The 18,746-nt window shown below is 42.2% G+C and overlaps 1 protein-coding gene across 1 annotated transcript in view; it reads right to left on the minus strand.

Moving 5' to 3' along the window:
• Positions 1 to 18,746, minus strand: part of LOC116463276 (ras-related protein Rab-22A) — a 60,402-nt gene that overhangs the window by 10,712 nt on the left and 30,944 nt on the right. The window contains exons 3-6 of the mRNA XM_032146311.2: positions 13,722 to 13,803; positions 4,014 to 4,085; positions 3,818 to 3,924; positions 3,094 to 3,203 (exon numbers count right to left, since the gene is read on the minus strand). Coding sequence (XP_032002202.1) covers positions 3,094 to 3,203; positions 3,818 to 3,924; positions 4,014 to 4,085; positions 13,722 to 13,803 — 371 coding nt within the window. The remainder of the gene's footprint in view (positions 1 to 3,093; positions 3,204 to 3,817; positions 3,925 to 4,013; positions 4,086 to 13,721; positions 13,804 to 18,746) is intronic.

Genomic DNA, 18,746 nt, shown 5'->3' on the forward strand with positions numbered 1-18,746 from the left:
AATAAGTGACTCATCTCCAAAATAAAGAACTATAAAACATTAAGAAGAAGGCAGGTAACCCAATAGGAAAACAGGCAAAAGACTTAACAGGCCCTTCACAAAGGAGGATATGTAGATATGACAAATGTAAATAAATATTCGGAAATGTGCTCAACTTCATTAACTGTCATGAAAATGGAGATCACTGCCTGCCCACCGGAGACAGAAAGTGACCGGACTTCTCATACACTACTGGTATGGTTGTCAACTAGTACAACTACCACTTTGAAAAACTGGTTGGCGGTAAAGCTGTACTGAATGCATGCATACTTAATGACCAGCAATTTTTCTTGTGGGTATAAATATACCTAACAAAAATGTGTACAGATGTTCACCAAAGAATACGATCAGAATGTTTAGAGCAGTACTGTCTGTAATAACTCTGAATTGGAAACAGCTACCCAAATGTCTATCAACAGCAGAATGGATAATTATATTGTGGGTATTCTTCACTGCCCCCTTACCCCCACAACTTGGACTCTGACACTGACACGCACAAACCAGCCATGAGAATGGATCATTCACAGCTAGATGCAATGACATGGATGGTCTAAAAATGTAATGCAGAATGAAAGAAGCCAGACACACAAGAGGAAACAGAGTGTTTTTAAAAATATAAAGTACAAAATATATGTAAAACAAAACCAGATAAAACAATCTGAAGAATTAGTATCAGGATGGTTACCCTTGGGTGTAGGAATGGCCATGTCCCAACCAGAGTGCCAAGCACCAGAGTATATTCAGTTTGTGAAAATTCACTGAGCCTTATACTTCTGATATATGCACATTTCTGTATGTCTATTATACTTCAATACAAAGTCAGTGTGCCAGGTACTGTGCTCACGCAGTTTTACTAAGCCAGTGAACAAGAAAGTCTATGTACATCTCTCTCAATTTTTCTAGTCTTTGTGAACATATAGGTTTTATTTTTCACAGTTAAAATGAGTATGTACATACTAGTTTTTATATAAGACTTTTCATTGTTGGTATAGTTTACTACCTTCCTTTTTTTTTTGAGACGGAGTCTTGCTCTTGTTGCCCAGGCTGGAGTGCAATGGAGTGATCTCGGCTCACTGCAATCTCCACCTCCCGGGTTCAAGCGAGTCTCCTGCCGCAGCCTCCCAAGTAGCTGGGATTACAGGCATGCACCACCACGCCCAGCTAATTTTGTATTTTTAGTAGAGATGGGGGTTTCACCATGTTGGCCAGGCTGGTCTCGAACTCCTGACCTCATGTGATCCACCCACATTGGCTTCCCAAAGTGCTGGGATTATAGGTGTGAGCCACCATGTCTGGCCTACTTTCCTGTTTTTAATACCACTAAAGTAAAGAACACAAAAAGACAGCGGTAATTTTAACATATTCATGACACCACACACTTAGATATTTTAGCTTGAGCTGTGAAAAATTCCCAACTGGCTTTATGTTGCCTTTCAAAAATCCATCTGGGTACCTGCTATTTACATCCAGGACAACAATAAACATGATTTTTGTTTTTTTAAGAGAGAGGGTTTTGCTCTGTCACCTAAGCTGAAGTGCAGTGGTGCAATCAATGGCTTACTGCAGCCTCAAATTCCTGGGCTCAAGCCATCCTCCCACCTCAGCTTCCCAAGTGGCTGGGACTACAGGTGCTTGCCACAACGCCCTACTATTTTTATTTTTTTTTTAGACATAGGGTTATACTAGGCTGCCCAGGGTGGTCTTAAACTCCTGATCTCAAGTGATCCTCCTGCCTCAGCCTCTGGAGTAGCTGGCATTATAGGTGACAACCACCATGCCCAGGCACATCATGACTTAACACTGAAATGAACAGGCTGGCCTAGAGGGTGCAATCAGTAGTTCACTGGCCATATCTGGCAGCAGATGGGCTCCTTAGGCCTGCAAAGTACTCTGAAAATACTTAAATGATTGGCCAAATCTAAACAATGGGACATGTAAAAAAAAAAATGTGAAAACAACCTCAGCAACCAGGGGCCCACATTCCAGTGTGGCCCCAGATGATGGAGCTGGGCCTGGCCTCAGCTGGGGTTCCCAGGGCTTCACCTGGGCCTGCTCTGCTCATGGGTCATCCTCGCCTGGCCTTGGTGGGCTCTGAAGTTCATGCCCCTCCTCGACACAATGGCAAAGGACCCTCCTTGCTTCAGTCCCCTTGGCTGTCAACCACATGGGAGATCTTAACGCTACATCCACCCTGCTCTGATGGCTTTCTGCTTTTCTCCACCTGGAAGTCTGACATGTTCATGTGACTCCCCACACCTCTATAGGGCCTGCTTCCTTGGACCTCAGCTCTGATAGCACCTCCTTAGGGAGATCTTCCCTGATTGCTTGCAGACATTCCTTCATTTCATCCTAAATTATTTTCTTCGTATCAGTTATTATGATCTGAAATGATCCTATTTATTTGGTGTTCACTGTCTGTTTCCTTCTGTAGAATGTGCACTCCAGGAGAGCAGGGGCTGTGTCTATCTTCTTCATGGCTATTTCCCCTGAGCCTGGAACAGCTCCCAATAAATATTTTGATGAATTTGAATGAAATGAATAAACACAGATACAATCTGCAGAGGATCCCAAAGGCATGCAGCAGCCCCTCTCCCGTCTAGTATCATCATATTAACACTTCTGGAAAGGGAAGGGAAAAAGAACGGAAAACAGGTCTTACCTTTCACTTGCCTAGTATTGTTTTTGAGGGTTTTCTTACCGTGCAAGTATACCTGCATTTCATTTCCCTTTATTCATTTTGTTCATTTTCAATGACCTTGGACGACTAACAGAAACACATTTAAATAGAGAAAGAAATGGGACAGCTTTCATGACCTCAATACCCTGTGCATTATTTATTCAGTGGCAACATTCTTTCCAGAAGGGAAGCAGCTCTTCAGCAACTATAACATGATATGAAAACTGGCCATTACTCGTACCTTCTCCAATCTCATTTCACTGATCACAATATCAGAGACTAGACTGCTCTAAGTAAGACAGGAATTCTAACCAGGAAGATCATTCTGTGTTAAGTTGCTTTTACAGAGGAAATGGATAAGGCACAGAGATACTCACTAATTTCTATAAAGAGTTCATTTATGTTTATCGCGTTTTTTGCGCTGGTCTCTACAAAAATTGCATGAATAGAGTCGGCGTAGTCCTTTGCATCTCTCTCCATGACTTCTCTGGAAGGCAACAACTACATATCAGAAATTCTACCCATGAAGACCTTAGTTGTACCCCCACCTACCCAGTAGTTAACCAGATTTACGATGACAAAGGATGGCCTAAATGGTTGTTGGATGGGCCCTGAGACATGGTCTTCCCGATTACACCACATCCATGGGTAAACAAACAAAATGAAACAAAACTTGGTACCACTAGTAATGTAGCTAATGGAATGATTAGGGATGGCAGGGTTTTCTTCCCCAGCCAAAATTTTCAAAAAGCCCTTGCTTTGGGAAAGATGGAAGTGGCCCAGAGAAACTGCCAATAAATGTGCTTTCTGCATTCAAGTATTCTAAGTCATGGGAGCCTAGGGGCTGCTCTGATCTCAGATGTTGGGTGCAATGCAACCAGTATTTCTGTAAATTGCACACCTGTCTATATACATAATATAATTAGCTCCAAATGCCTGAAATCTTAATTTTAGTTTGAAACTTTAGCACTCCAACCACACAACCAAAAGGAATTTTTCAATGTCAGAGACAAAATAAAAGCAAGATTCTTATACTGGATATTGCTTATTAAGAAAAGGAACACATAATAGGTATTGTAATCTCTCGTTCTAATAACTTACCTTACATCGATAAGATCACATTTATTTCCTGCAATGGCAACTACAATATTAGGTGGGCCATGCTGTCGAAGCTCTTTCACCCAATTCTTTAATGTTGAAAATGTCTCCTGTAACACAAAAAAAGGAGAGCAACTGGAGATCTAAGCAACCAAAAGAGAGTTTTCAAAACAATCTAAAGAAAACTACATAGTCTTACTTCTTTTGTGATATCATAAACGATTATAGCTGCAGCCGACCCTCGATAGTACATTGGTGCTAAGGCACGAAACTGCAGAGGAAGGGGAAAAATAAACAAAATTGGGAAAATTGGTTAAATATGTTTTATACTAGACTTATAAGCCCATTATCCCTGCACAAAAAGTAATCTTTCTCTTAAGCCAAAGAAAATGACATGCTGCTTTAAAGCAAATGAACCAGTAATTACCAAAGGCAAAAACTTTTAATGTAACACTGAAATGTCTCTCAGAAGATAGTTTAGAATACAGTTTTATAGGAATTAAATATGGCGCTATAAACAATTGTTTCAGCTAAAAAGGCTTTTTAATTGAACTCAATGTTATAATTCCCAAATTCGTTTGTTCAATAGTCCTTTAAACTTTGGCTTCCCTAACTATCACGGAGATAAAAATAACGCTATAAATAGTTCTCCAGAGAAGTAGCTGCATTTGTGTGTCATAAAGAAAACCCTGTAATCTGAACACTGATTGTCCTTCAGAAATGAGTACACATTTACATTCACTACTTGGATGAGTTTGCAACTTGCTTATTTGAATATCTCCATGCATGTGGCAATTCTCAAATGCTGGGTACAGATCTCATTTCATTTACATGAATTTAACCCTGTATACACAGCTTCTTCCCACTCATCACCCTGGCCTCCACACCCCGTGACACACAACAGTGAGGAAAGAGAAGGGAGAGGAATAACCATTTGAACAGCAAGGGTGATTCAGTGAGCTATTTCTCTCAATGAGTGTGAGATGGAGACTGTGAAGCTCTTTCCCCAGTCAACCTCAGTTCTTGGGTACACGTCCTATGTGAGCATCTCACCCACTGAATATGATGTCAATGTTTAATGACAAGAATTTTGCCTATACTTAATTTTCGTCTTACACCCTGACTCTGAAGCCTGACCCTTACTTATGATCTGATGACACTGTATTTACATCCTGTTGTTAATGGTGGTTTACCCCTGAACACAGGCAGGGATTATCACAGGAGAGCATTTGGTGCACATACATAAACCACATACAGAACTATGGATTCTGGAACTGCTTATCCAACGAGTTTAACCTTTTGGCTTTTAAAGTTTCGTATTAATTTGAGTTTTACAAAAGAAAGTGAAGTTGTGACTGTAAGCTCCATGATGGATGCCAGCATGTCTGCTAGGCACGCCATTTTACCTCAGGGCCTAGCATCTGACATGCTATAGGTTATCAAGAATTGGTGAACAAATGAATAAGAACTGCTGGGTGTGGGGAGCTGTCCAACTAACTGTCAGACCTCGCTGTCCACAAACAGAAACTGTTACGAGTCTTTGTGAGAGAAACCCCTGCCTCTGAGGTAAAAGCCTACTAACTTCCAATAAAGGAGACATTAAGTTTTAGAAAAAAGAAAACAAAAATAAAGGTTATAAGCAAGAAAGCACCACAGAAAAGAAAACTATATTATTGAGTAAAAAAGAGGTAAAGCGTTGGGTTGACTTCAACAGCATAAGAGAAAATGAGACAGAAGTGCACAGATGGAATAAAGATTATGGTATTAGCTTTCATTTTTGATGTACTTATATTGGCGATGTTCTTTACAGGGTTGTTTTCTTTCTTCCTTCAAATTCGTAAGGTAAAACTCATACAGAGAAAAGCAAAGATCTTAACAGCACAATCTGATAAACTGACAAATGTATATATCTGTGTGAATATCATCCACTAAGATGTCTAGGCTGGAGTGCAATGGCGTGATCTCGGCTCACCGCAGCCTCCGCCTCCCGGGTTCAAGCAATTCTCCTGCCTCAGCCTCCCTAGCAGCTGGGATTACAGGCATGTGCTACCATGCCCGGCTAATTTTGTATTTTTAGTAGAGATGGGGTTTCTCCATGTTGGTCAGGCTGGTCTTCAAATGCCATTTCAGGTGATCCACCCGCCTCGGCCTCCCAAAGTGCTGGGATTACAGGCATGAGCCACCATGCCTGGCCTGTATCTGTTCCATTTCTTTTAAAATTCCTGCTCCTCCTTTCTTTTCCTTTTTTGCATTGCCTGAATTTTTCTTAGTGTTCAATTTTTGTATATTAACATCTCTACTGACTTTTGAACTGTACTTGCTTGTATTATTTTTTAAGTTGTTGCTTTTGTAACTATAATATATACTGCACATTTTTCTTTTTCTTTTTTTTTTTTTTGAGACAGAGTCTCGCTCTGTCACCCAGGCTGGAGTGCAGTGGTGTGATGACCTTGGCTCACTGCAACCTCTGCCTGCCGGGTTCAAGCAATTCTTGTGCCTCAGTCTCCCAAGTAGCTGGGATTACAGGTAAGTGCCACCATGCCTGGCTAACTTTTGTATTTTTAGTAGATACGGGGTTTTGCCATGTTGGACAGGCTGATCTTCAACTCCTGGCCTCAAATCTACCTGTCTTGGCCTTTCAAAGTGCTGGGATTACAGGTGTGAGCCACTGTGTCTGGACTACTGCATGTTTTTCTACAGTCTACTTAGTTTAAAATGCACCACTTCATGTAAAATATCAGACTTGCAAAAGTCTAATTTCTGTTATCCTACCATTCTTTGTACTACCACTGTCAAATAATCTAAATCTACATATGCTATAAACTATACAATCCAGTGTTATAATTTTTGAATTAGTTAACTTTTGAATAATTGAAGAAGAAAAAACACGTTTCTATTTGCCATTTCTAGTGGTTATCATTTCTTCCTATGGATCTGAATTACCATGTGGTGTCATTTTCCTTTAGTGGGAAAAACTTTCTGGGATGGCTGCTATTGATTTCTGTTTTTGTTTTTCTAAAAATGTTCTTACTTTGACTTTATATTTGAAAACTACTTTTGGCAAATTGATAAGTTTTTGCTTTCCACACTTTAAAGATCCTGTCCTCTGGCTTCTGGTCTCCAGTGTTTATGTGTAAAGTTAGCCATCATTCATATTGTTGTTCTCCTGTTTATGTGTCTTTTACTTCTGGCTGCATTCAAGATTTTCTCTTTACCTTTGGTTTTCAGCAGTTTGACTACGACTTACCTAGATATGGTGTTCTTTGTACTTAGAGATCTGTTGAACTTCTTGAATTTGTGTGTTATGTTTCACCAAATTCGGGAAATTTTCAGCCATTATTTCTTGAAATCTTTTTTTCTGTTAACATCTCTCTCTTTGCTCCTCCTGGCTCTCCAATTACACATATGTTAGACTGTTTGAATTTGTCCCTATGATACTGAGACTCTGTCCATATTTTTCTACTGTTTTTCTATTCTTCTGATTAATTTGTTCTATCATCCTCCAGTGAATTTTTCATCTTAGATACTGCAGCTTCAGTTTTAGCATTTTCATGTAATTCTTTATTAGTTTCCATTCTGTGTGAGATTCCCCATTTGCAGTTAAGTCATTAACACTCCTTTTTTTTTTTTTCCCTTAAGAGATGGGCTTTCGCCATGTTGTCCAGGCTGGTTTGGAACTCCTCGACTCAAGCACTATGCCTGTCTTGGCCTTCCAAAGTGCTGGGATTACAGGCGTGAGCCACTGTGCCTGGCCTACTTTTCTTTAAATCTCTGAACATATGTAAAATACGTGCTTTAAATCCTGTGTCTGCAAATTCCAAGAAAAGGGTCACTTTAGGGTTTGCTTCTACTCACTGGGTCACACCTTCCTGTTTCTTCATATGTGTAGTAGCACTGACTGTCCACTGGACAGTGTGGATGGTGCACTGTAGACGCTTGGTTTTTCTCATCTCCGCAGAGTATTAAGTTACTGGTGACTCATCCTGAGATTGGTTTTACACGTTGTGAGGGTTGGTCTATTTGGGTTTTTGGATTTGCCCTTAGTCCTAGGACACGGTTTCTACTCCCAAGGCATGGCCCTTCTGAAGTTTCATTGGAATGCCCAAGGTGTTTAGTGATCCCCTGTAACACAGCAGGACTGGATCCAAACTCTGAAGTCTAATCCTGCTGTAATGAGGAGCAGCTGAAATCTCTGCTGTCTTGTCACCCTTTCCAGCTACTGGTTTCTGTTGCATTTTATAACGTCTCTCTTGTGAATTCACAATTTGGGGGTCAAAAAACTTCAGGGAAATTTATAAACAGATTTTAGGGGGTCCCTCTTTGTTGAATCCCTCTTTTCTGCGATTTGCCTCCTCTTTTTCTGGCTGCTCTAGCAGTTCTAAACTCTGCACTCACACAAGCTTTCTGCTTAAGTACTAGCTACCCTGTGCCACTCGAACTGGGAAGTGCCCACTGGGAAAAAGCTGTAAAAATGTGGATCTTACACAAGAAAGCTCCCCTTTGCAGTCCCTGACTGCATTTGGTTGCTCTGCAGTGCCTTCAAACAGTTGTTTTTTTAATGCTTTGTCTGGAGTTTATATATAATTTTTAGCTGTGGGAGGGCAAGCCACTCTGCTATTACTGACATGGAAACTTTCATGTCCTTTTGATGCAAAGAAAGAAGGTGGAGGCATGTAAGAGACTCAAAAGATGTCAGCACATCTCTGCTCCAAACCTGGCTCTAGATCAGGTGATGGCAAACTTTTTCTGGTAAAGACCAGGTAGTGAATATTTTGGCTTTATGGGTCACATAATCTCTGCTGCAACTACTCAACTCTATTATTGTAGAGTGAAGGTAGCCATAGACCAAGCTTGTCTAACCTGCGGCCTGTTATGTGGCCCAGGACAGCTTTGAATGTGGCTCAACACAAATCCATAAACTTTCTTAAAACATTGAGCTGTTTTTGTGATTTTTTTTTAAGCTCCTCAGCTATCGTTAGTGTATTTTATATGCGGCCTGAGATAATTCTTCTTCCAGTGTGGCCCAGGGAAGCCAAAAGACTGGACATCCCTGCCATAGATAATAAACAAACAAGCATGGCTATGTTCCATGAAAGCTTTATTTACAAAAACTGGCGGCAGGTTGGATTTGGCCCAAAAATATATGTGTAAATTCTGTCTGCAAATTCTAATAATGGGATCACTTTCGGGTTTGCTTCTAATCACGGAGTCAGGTCTTCTTGTCTCTTCATGTGGATGGTAACTATGCACTGGCCAGTGTGGATGATGCACTGCAGACTCTAGTTTCTGGGACTGTCTGCCCCAATTCTAGATGATACTAAGCCACTACACTTGTTCTTGATTTTAAACAGGAGAACAATTCCTTACATGACTACTGTGACAATAAATAAGTCTGAGCCTTCCTAGTGTTCTGATCTCTGTAAAAACAGTCATTGGGAGAAACCACATTAAGATGCAGGAATGTAAATCTTTAAAGACTGGATGCAATGTCTATTAGACTCTGGTTAAGAAGCTTTTTTTTTTTTTTTTTGAGATGGAGTCTCACTCCATGGCCCAGGCTGGAGCGCAGTGGTGCGATCTCGGCTCACTGCAACCTCCATCTCCCGGGATCAAGTGATTCTCCTGCCTCAGCCTTCCGAATAGCTGGGACCACAGGTGTGTGCCACCATGCCTGGCTAATTTTTGTATTTTTAGTAGAGATGGGGTTTCACCATGTTGGCCAGGCTGATCTTGAACTCCTGACCTCAGGTGATCCGCCTGCCTTGGCCTCCCAAAGTGCTGGGATTATAGGCATGAGCCACTATGCTTGGCCAAGAAGCTTTCTTTTATACATTCACATACAGCTGGTAAGTATTTGACATGTTCTTACTACATGTATGGTGTATTTATGAGGCTTTTAAATGTATGTGTTGTGTCTGTCTCAATGCTACTGCAGGAGTCTTTGTTACTGAAGGAGATAATTGGTGGAAAAAGGGTGACTTCAAATACATTCATTCAAGATAGCAAATAACAGGGACAAAATGATCTCACAAAGACTCTATCTTGAGAAGATAAACTTAAAATTATAAAATCAAGTTTAATTTTATCTGGTATTTGAAAAACCTTAGGTTTATTATTGCAGCCAGGAGCTAATTTTCTGGATGAACACTGAGTCGAACTTGATTGATAACTTGGCTATGAATCTTCTGATAAAACTACATGCTAGCACAATACGATATCCTTCATTTCATGTTTGACTTTCATGGTCTTATCATAAAAATGACAAATTTTTACAAAAATATTTGAGGGCTTCATCAATTTTCCCTAGGCCCCTCTTAACCCTTTGATACACAAACCATTATCTTCTGAAGCACTTATATCATCATCCTGAGCAGTATTTTTCCTCTTCATTTAAGTTAACAAGATCCCTACTGTCAAGGGCTTCACAGGACATTTGAGAAATTCTCCAAAATCACTTTCATTGACTTAATGAAATCACTTTGCAATCAAATGTAGCTGGACCATCAGAAAGACAACCCATCTGTCAAAACTATGTGCAGTACAAGATGTCAAATGGGGAGGTTGGGGAGGATGTTTGAATGGTCAATTCATCAAAAGGGTTTTCATTTTACGATAATTTTGGTTCCATAATAAATCTCATAACTACAAAGGTAATAAACATACAACACCAGAAATCTGTAATTTGAGTCATGCACTACTCACATGGTAAAAGTAGGTAGAGGAGCTGTCCTTATCTGTGCCTAAGTAGGGCTGGCAATCAGTAGACATAAACCTATGGGCATCAATACCATGTACCAAGGGGCTGAGAGCAGAGATATGAAGGCAGTCCTTGCCCTCAAGGAGCTTACAGTCTAATGAAAGGCAGACAGGTAAGGAAATAGGTGACAATCCCATGGATGAGAGCAATCAAAGACTTCGGGATACAAAGGAATACTCCAAAGAGTTTATTTGCTGATTCATCCAACCAACCAATATCTGAACATCAGCTCTAGGTCAGGCGCCATGCTAGGCCGCGGGAGTACAGCAGTGAACAAGACACTGTGGTCCCAGCTCTTGGAGTTAGTCTGATGGGAGATTCTGTCAATGAATGTAGGTCGACAGGTATCTAAGGACAATTTTTAATGAATGTTCTGAGGAAAACGAGTAAGGGCAGTAACGAAGAACAAAGTTGGGGCCCTGCTTAGATGCAGGGGGTTTAGAGAAAACTCTGAGTGTATCACATTTAACCTGAGACTAAAAGATGGGAAAGAAGCTAGGTGGGCTTCAGGGGAGGGAACAGAGAGTTTTGGTGAGAAGGAACAGTGTATCAAGAGGCATGAGGCCAAGGAGTGCTGGAGGCCCTGAGGAGAGAGGAGCCTGGGGGGAGGCCTGGGCAAGTCATATGGGGCTTGGGAGGTCTCTGTTCAGGGTGTGGCTGTTATGAGAGGTGCAGCAGGAAGTCACTGAAGGATATTAAGCAGGCCAATAACACGGGCTGATTTTTGTTTCCAGAAGATTCCTCTGGGTCCTATGAGGACATGTCATGGACAGAGGGAAAGCAGGGGACCCACAAAAAGGCTAAAGGAGTACTCAGTGAATGGCCAAAGGTGGCTGAGAGCAGGATGCTGGGAGCGGAGATGGAGAAGTGAACCTATTTGCGATACATGTAGAGAATGAAGCTGTCAGGACACCTGGATGGAGAAGGTGTCCAGCACTGAGGGCGAGGGAGGAACCCAGGCAGACCTCCAGATATGGGTCTAGAGCAACACAGCAGTGTGGCGATGTGGTTACTTGTCCGAGAGCAGAGATGGTAGGAAAGCCCCCTTTAGGTGACATCGGAGGTTGGTTCTGAACGCTGAATAGAGTTGTGGAAGGGCATGAGGGTGTGAAACTATGGCATGCTGGAGAACAGCATGCAGTTTGTACTAGAGGACAGATTGGTGGGAGGAGGTGAAAATATAGCCTGGCTGTGGATGGCACATTCTGGACCTTCAATGCACTGCCCAGGATAAACGGGCAGTCCCTGACCCAGACAGGCTTATAAGACGTGTCTTGTGTGATCCTCCCAGCATTTCAAACAATTTGTGGGTAGCTGTCAGGTGTGTGGCTTTCCTTAGCACTGTGCTTTGGCAACCCTGGACATGTGCTCACGCCCAGCAACAACTGGCTGGAGTGAGTGCTCATCAGGTGGTGCTCCTCTCCTGTCTTCTCCATGCAGGGCATCCTGGTCAGCACCCCTGGCCTGTGGCCTGGCCCCATGAGCATCTCCTGTGCAGCTCTGGGCTGTGTGATGGTGCATCAGGCAGGCTGGAGGCAGGTTTGCATCTCAGAGCAACTACTCCTGTTGCAGAACCAATTAGAAGTGGACAAGCAAGAGGCAGGAAAACCAGCTAAGTACAAAACTTCACAGACTTCTGCTACCATGGTGGCAGAAAGGGAGAGAGGCAAACACCTTTGTGTTATTTTTTGTGTGTGTGTGCTCCAGAAAAAAAAGAGATGTTATCCGTCACTGCATATACCAGGACAGGCTCTGATTCAAAGCATAATGGAATCTATATTACAGCATGATTCTTTATGATGAGGGCTTTGCTGTATCATCAAATATATGTGAGGGGTAACTGAAATTTGGGATTTAGTGGAGGGTACATATATTACTAGTAGGAAGGGCCACACGGATTTGTGGCTAATAGGATAGAACCCAGAGCTGTGTCTACAGATATATTCAGGATTCTGGTAAGCGACACACTTCTGAAGGACAGAAGAGGGATGGTTAGCAAAGGTCCAGCTGTCCTAAATGCTCCATTCTAGATGTACAACATGAGCAAAGGAGAAGGAATGGGGAGTGGAAGACGGTAAGCAGAAGTATCTTAGATGAGTAATGGGACAGAGGCACAACATCCAGTGTTAAAAACAGAAGAAACCAAACAGAGCAAACTTAAGACATTAAATCTGTACAAATGCATGGAGTCTACGTCTAGGACAACAGTAATGGCTTGTTTTGTTTTCCTCCATTTGTCTGTGATGATTCTTGTCAGATTTCATACTACACACACTATCTATGGTGTCTTAGATAAGGCTGTGATGACAGACTATTTCTCCTGATTACTTCTGGTACACTTTTAAGAGCTTAAGATGGCACCGTGCATCTATCAGATGTGCTGTTTGGATTGTACTGTTTGAAAACAAAATTAAACGGTGGCTGCCAGAGACACCTTGGAAGGGAAATTGGACTTAGTACCCAGAGGAAAGGGGAGGAGGCAGATGTGTCTCAGTACCCAGAGGAAAGGGGAGGAGGCAGATGTGTCTGTCCCCATCCCTGCCTTCCCGGCCCTTTCTGATTTGGGTGGGCTTCCCCAAATTCCATTAGAACCTACGCTGCCATGTCCAGGCCCCGCTTCTGGTTCAGGCTCTTCCTTAAGTAGATAACCATCATGGCCAATTTTGTCATTAGGCATTTATTAAGTATCTACTGCAAGGCACTGTGTTAGCTTACCCTTTTCACTTACATCTCACACTTCATACGCTGTAAAGTTCCCTCTTTAGCTTTTAAAAGGCAGCGATAAATGAGTTGTGCTTAACTCACCCTTTCTACCACTAATTGCTTTATATATCTTTACTAGAGGAGAGAGCCCCAAATTATACACAGTGCTCTGAGTGGGATTTTATCAGGCCTACTGGTCAGCATTTACTTTAAGACACTGCAAGGTATAAAAATGCCCTCAATGCCCATTATCACTTTCTCCATCGGTGGATTCTGTGGCTCTAATTGAAAAGGCAAAGGCAAAGGCTGGCCTACGCAAATAGAAATAAATGTGTCTCCGGTGCACAGAAGAGAAGTGAGTAACGTGAGATGACAGGGATGCTGACAGTTTAGTTGGAACTTTCATTTGGGCCTCAGAAAAACAGAGTAAATTAAAGAGTGACTTACTCGTTCTTGTCCAGCTGTATCCCAGATTAGGAATTTATGTAGCTCATTTTGGTACTGGACAGTCTTGGTCATAAAAGATGCCCTATAAAGAGAGACCTAAATGATCAGAATACAATTACGTAAAGCACGTTTCCAGCCCCAGTCGGAAACATCACTTAGACTCAACCAACGCTCAATCTCCCAGCACCACACTGTATCCTAATTGTGTTCCTCTCTGGAGTATTTATGGGATGCTCAGATGCTGAGTGCATATCCTCTGTCAAAATAAAGCATTAGGCACATCTGCCCAACACCAAGAAGGAAGAGTCCTAAGCTTCGTATCAAAAGAATCAAGAGATAGTTTGGCAATACAGACATTAGCCTCCCTTCTAAATAAAACACAGAACCTGTTATTTAAAAAGATGTTATCATGGGAAAATATTCCTAAAAAACTATGCCCAGGAATGTATACACCCGTTAAAAAAAAAATTTTTAGGATCTGGCTTTGTCCTCCCCCAATTCCCAAACCACATGCCCATGTAAATAGGTGAGTGACAGCTAGTGTTAACATGCGAATTAATAACATTAAGGTGTTGAACAAGGAGCAGGAAGATGGCTGGAGAAGTAACGGCTGCACCAAGGGGACCCGATTCATCACTGGGGACCTGATTCATCATCAGCGCCCGAGGACCACCTGCATTTCATCGACAAAACGGGTTTCTCAGCTGAAGTTCAACATCACACCTTGGGGCCTCATCCAGCCCCAAGCCTCATTCATCCGGATGGGAGAAGGAATCATGGTTTGCAGGTCACACCGCTCACTTTCAGGGAGCTACTCTGCCCAGGGCACTCTGATGGCAGGGTTCCTAGTATTTTGGGGGTTCTACATTTGGAGGATCTTGAGTGAGACCTCAAAGTCTGTGTATCCTCTAAGAGCCATGGTGGCCCAGAAGACACGCCTGGACACTTGGGGGACTCCAGGACACAGGTTCAGGATTCTTGCCCTGGGATTGGGCCCAGCTCCAATACTATCTTCCATTCCCCCCTCACCCAAAGGGCAGCCTCCCAGGAAGTCCTTTGTCTTCCAGTCTCCTCAAAGCATCCCAGTTTAGCCAGTAGAGCCCAGAGATGGGTGTGTCTTCTTTTCTAATCAATAATAAGCCTTCTGGAACCAAGTACGAAGTTATACTTTTTTTTTTTTTGCCAAATTGTACTTTTATTTTTTGGCCAAGTTGTACCCAAATCACTCCAATCAGGACATTGAACTCAATGGCTGGCATTTTCAGATATGCTGAGGCCTTGAAATATTTTTCTTGAGATTCAATTAATAATCTTCAAGAAAAGTGCAAGTTAAAATAGACAGGATGACTTTCTGATGAATCATGAGCTTAGACAAGTATCAGAATCCTTAGTTTTAAAACTTCAACTCTGATACAATGAATTCCTGGCAATATTTATATAAATTTATGGCATGGCAAGTAGCCTCCAAAATAGTGACTGTGACTAGGAAGGGAAGGTAAATTAGGAGGCAAGATCATATTTACTGATAGGTACTACTTATTGGATATTTATTTACTGAAAATTTACCCCTTGGTATCCTTAGTAAAGTGCTTTGTACACAGAAGGTACTCATAAATGGTTATTGTATCAAGAACTTTTGGCGACTCACTATGATTAAATCAGGATGTACAACATGGTTTCTCACTTAGGGAAGATCTAAGCATTCAAAAAGCATTGTTTATTGTGAAGATTAAATGAGATGATGTATGTGGAAGTGCTCTGTAAATTGTAAAGCACTATATCTATACAAGGTATTATTATTATTTAAAGGCAGCTCCAGGAAATGTTTTAGTTTAGACTTTGCAATTAGTCCTAAAAGCTTGCAACTCAACTCTCCATCAATTATTGTTGTGGTGTTACATTTATGAGTGACAACAGGCATTCAAAAGGAGCCTACCAACAGAGCCAACACATCCAACACTTCCATTTTGGCTGCTCAAAGGACGAAAGAAGAAATATATTTCAAGTAGACAAAAAGCTGAGAAAGGTATACACAATAATTATGACAGGATTGGGACTCAATGAAGTTTAACCTACCTGCCAAGCATTTACCTTAATGAAAACATTACTTATTACTGACTTATTACTGAGTCAGATAAAAGACAAAATGGCAGCTATGATGTAATGAAAGTGCCCTGAAGGATTAAATCTAACTCGCTGTCTGACCCTGGACCACCCTTCTACTCTCCCCTCTCATCACTTTCACCATGCCTCCTTCCTGTCTACCCTGAAGTTTTCCTGTACCTCAAGCTCCCTTCTTGGGTCTAAGTCTCTGTTGTTGGCTTCCAGTCCATTGATCACCAGTATCACTTGCCCACACCACCAGTTCTCTAGCCTCCTTGCTTGTCTTGTCTCAACCACCCAGAAAAGCCCCAACAGCCTCTCCACTTGCTTCCTCTACCCAATGGTTGGGTGGTGGCCTCGCTGGAAGAAAAATTACAAAACTACGTGGACGGGCATGAAGATTCTATGCTTTGTCTGCTGGGCATGGCTCTTAGGCCTTCTTCCATTCCACAGCAATTATCCCACATTCTCTCTCCTCCTTTCCAGTTCTCTACCACTTCCAGCTACCTGTCTCTTCAGGACAACAGCTTGCTTCAGCCTTCTCAGAGAAAAAAGGTGATAAGCCCCAAGACTCTCAACTGCTCCCCAGTCAACACTTCCAACTAGAGAACAGACGAATTTCCACTCATACTTGCTGTGACTTCCATTTTTCTGACTTTCGCTGAGTCAGAGATGTCTTTTCTTTGGGTCATGTGTCAATGCTGCCCTGGTTCATGACCCCAGCACATCCTGCCTTGGCCACTGCAGTCATCAAACTGGTCTCCTCAAGTCTCAAATCTTTTCAATTGTCCCTGCGTCCACCTTCCCACTGACCACTGACTGCTCCTCTTCCTAGGATGCTTTCCCACTGGCTCTCCCCTGGCCAGATGCTCCCCACCTTTTGGGTCTCAGCTTAAATGTTAATGACCATAGACACCTGTGCCATCTACCCCACCAGGCAGCCTCCCACCCAACTCACCACTGCACTTTGTCTTTAGAGCACCTTTCACAACATCTGAGTAGTTCATTTATGTTTTTTTCTTTTTAAAGTTTGCCTGTTCAATGTCTGACTCACTCATGAGAATTTTAAGTTCTTTGAGTGCAGGGGCCTCGCTGTAACTCTTCCTCTGTAATAGGGGTATCTTCCTCATCTCTCCATCTCCTTGCTATCCTAGAACTCCAACAAAACATTTATCATGTAGCCTACAAGCTAGGTGGCTATTATGCCAAGAGATCTAGGGTGTCTTGGCCAAGCACTTCCTGAAGCATGAAGTGAGAAGTACTATTGAAATGCAGGTAAAACGTTGAGATTAGAGCAGACCTGGGCTCTGCAACCGTAGCAAGGTGTGTGGCCTTTAGGGTATGCGGGAAGTGGTTCAAACCAGCGCAGGGCTGAGTATGCCCAAGCAGTGTCCTTCCTGCCTTCTGCCAAGCCACCAGCTCCAACTCCTTCTAGCCCACAGGCAACCAGCAAAATCCAGGAGTTATAGCAAAGAGTTGCTGTGTTCCTCTCTCACTCAGAGCTCTGGAATTCTGCTAAGAAAGAAGTCATAGCGCTTTTTGGAAGGAGGGGGTGTCTCTTTCCTGCTCATTCACGTTTCAATCAGTTTTTTCCTAACCCCACATCACAGCTCAAGTGGCCAACCTTTCTCCCCTCAACCCCACGATGCATCTCTGTTGATTTCTGAGAGGTTAAAATCTTGGCCTATCACATCTGTAAGAACCACTTCCTCCTCAACATTAGGATTGGATTCTTTTCCGTAGTAGTAACACCTGGATTCAGGGTGAGACATTGGAGGGGGTGGTTGTCTGTGGCTCCTCCCGAGCTCTGGGCTGGCCCCAAGGCAGAAGGCCTCCTGCAGGACTCAACAATGGATTCCTTCCCATGGTCAGGTCTTTATCTGTTGAGAACAGCACTTTTCCAAATCTGCTTGATTTTAGTTTAACTACACAATTTAGATACTTCATCACCCTTCCTGCCCAACATGGTGAAAATAGGGCTTTATTTCCACTCTATCCCCACAAATCACCGCAAATTCCAAGATCTCAATCACCGAGCGTTATGTCTGCCTTCCACTGAACAGAAACGAGTCTGCAACTATTCTTTGTCCTTTGTTACTTGCATCCAATTTTGAAGTAGAGCTGTCTGGTTCTTCATTTTATATTTAATCTACACTTGAACCTCAATCCCTGAAATAAATTCATAAATTGGACCCTAATCTTCGAGTGGGACTACTACAATTTTTCCCTCCCACTGTCACTAGAACTCTAGGATCACTAGGATCACTCCTTTAACAATCAAGTTAAATGATGCAGAGGGTATGATAACTTCAATATCCTGCTTTTTGAAAAACTGGCAATGGCTCCCTGCCATTCAAATGATACATTTTTATTTTCCAGCCTGCCATTTACTTGTCTGATAACTTTATTTTTCACTACTAAACCGTCTCTCTTCACTCTGCCTAGGCAGATCTTATTATGTCTTTAATCTGAAATCCCTACTAGCATTATTTCCTAAAGCTAGAATGCCTTTCATATACTTCTCCATTCTTCATGGCATTCTAAAAATATGACTTTCTTCATGCACACCAAGCAGTCACGATCTTTGGTCAGAGTACGTGCTCTCAATTGAAAATACTTGCTGCAAGGCATTTCAAACATTTCTTTTCTTTAACTGCAGTAGACTTGTTTAGCTCTCCTGGAACATAGGTGTGCTCTGACATCACATTCCAGCACCTCTCTTTACTGCAAACCCTTTTCTTTGCATGGCATACGGGATGCTGTCATCTCCGTAATGGCATACAGTGCCTCCCGAGGATGAACAATCCAGCACATTTTACAATTAACAAAGGATTCTCACTTCTCAAAACTAGAAATCTCATGCAAAAAACCCTTGGATCTCTGGATTATGTATATGATGGAAACACCACTGAATACCAAGAT

This window comes from Hylobates moloch, unplaced genomic scaffold (genome assembly GCF_009828535.3).
Source record: "Hylobates moloch isolate HMO894 unplaced genomic scaffold, HMol_V3 SCAFFOLD_32, whole genome shotgun sequence".
Taxonomy (NCBI): Eukaryota; Metazoa; Chordata; class Mammalia; order Primates; family Hylobatidae; genus Hylobates; species Hylobates moloch.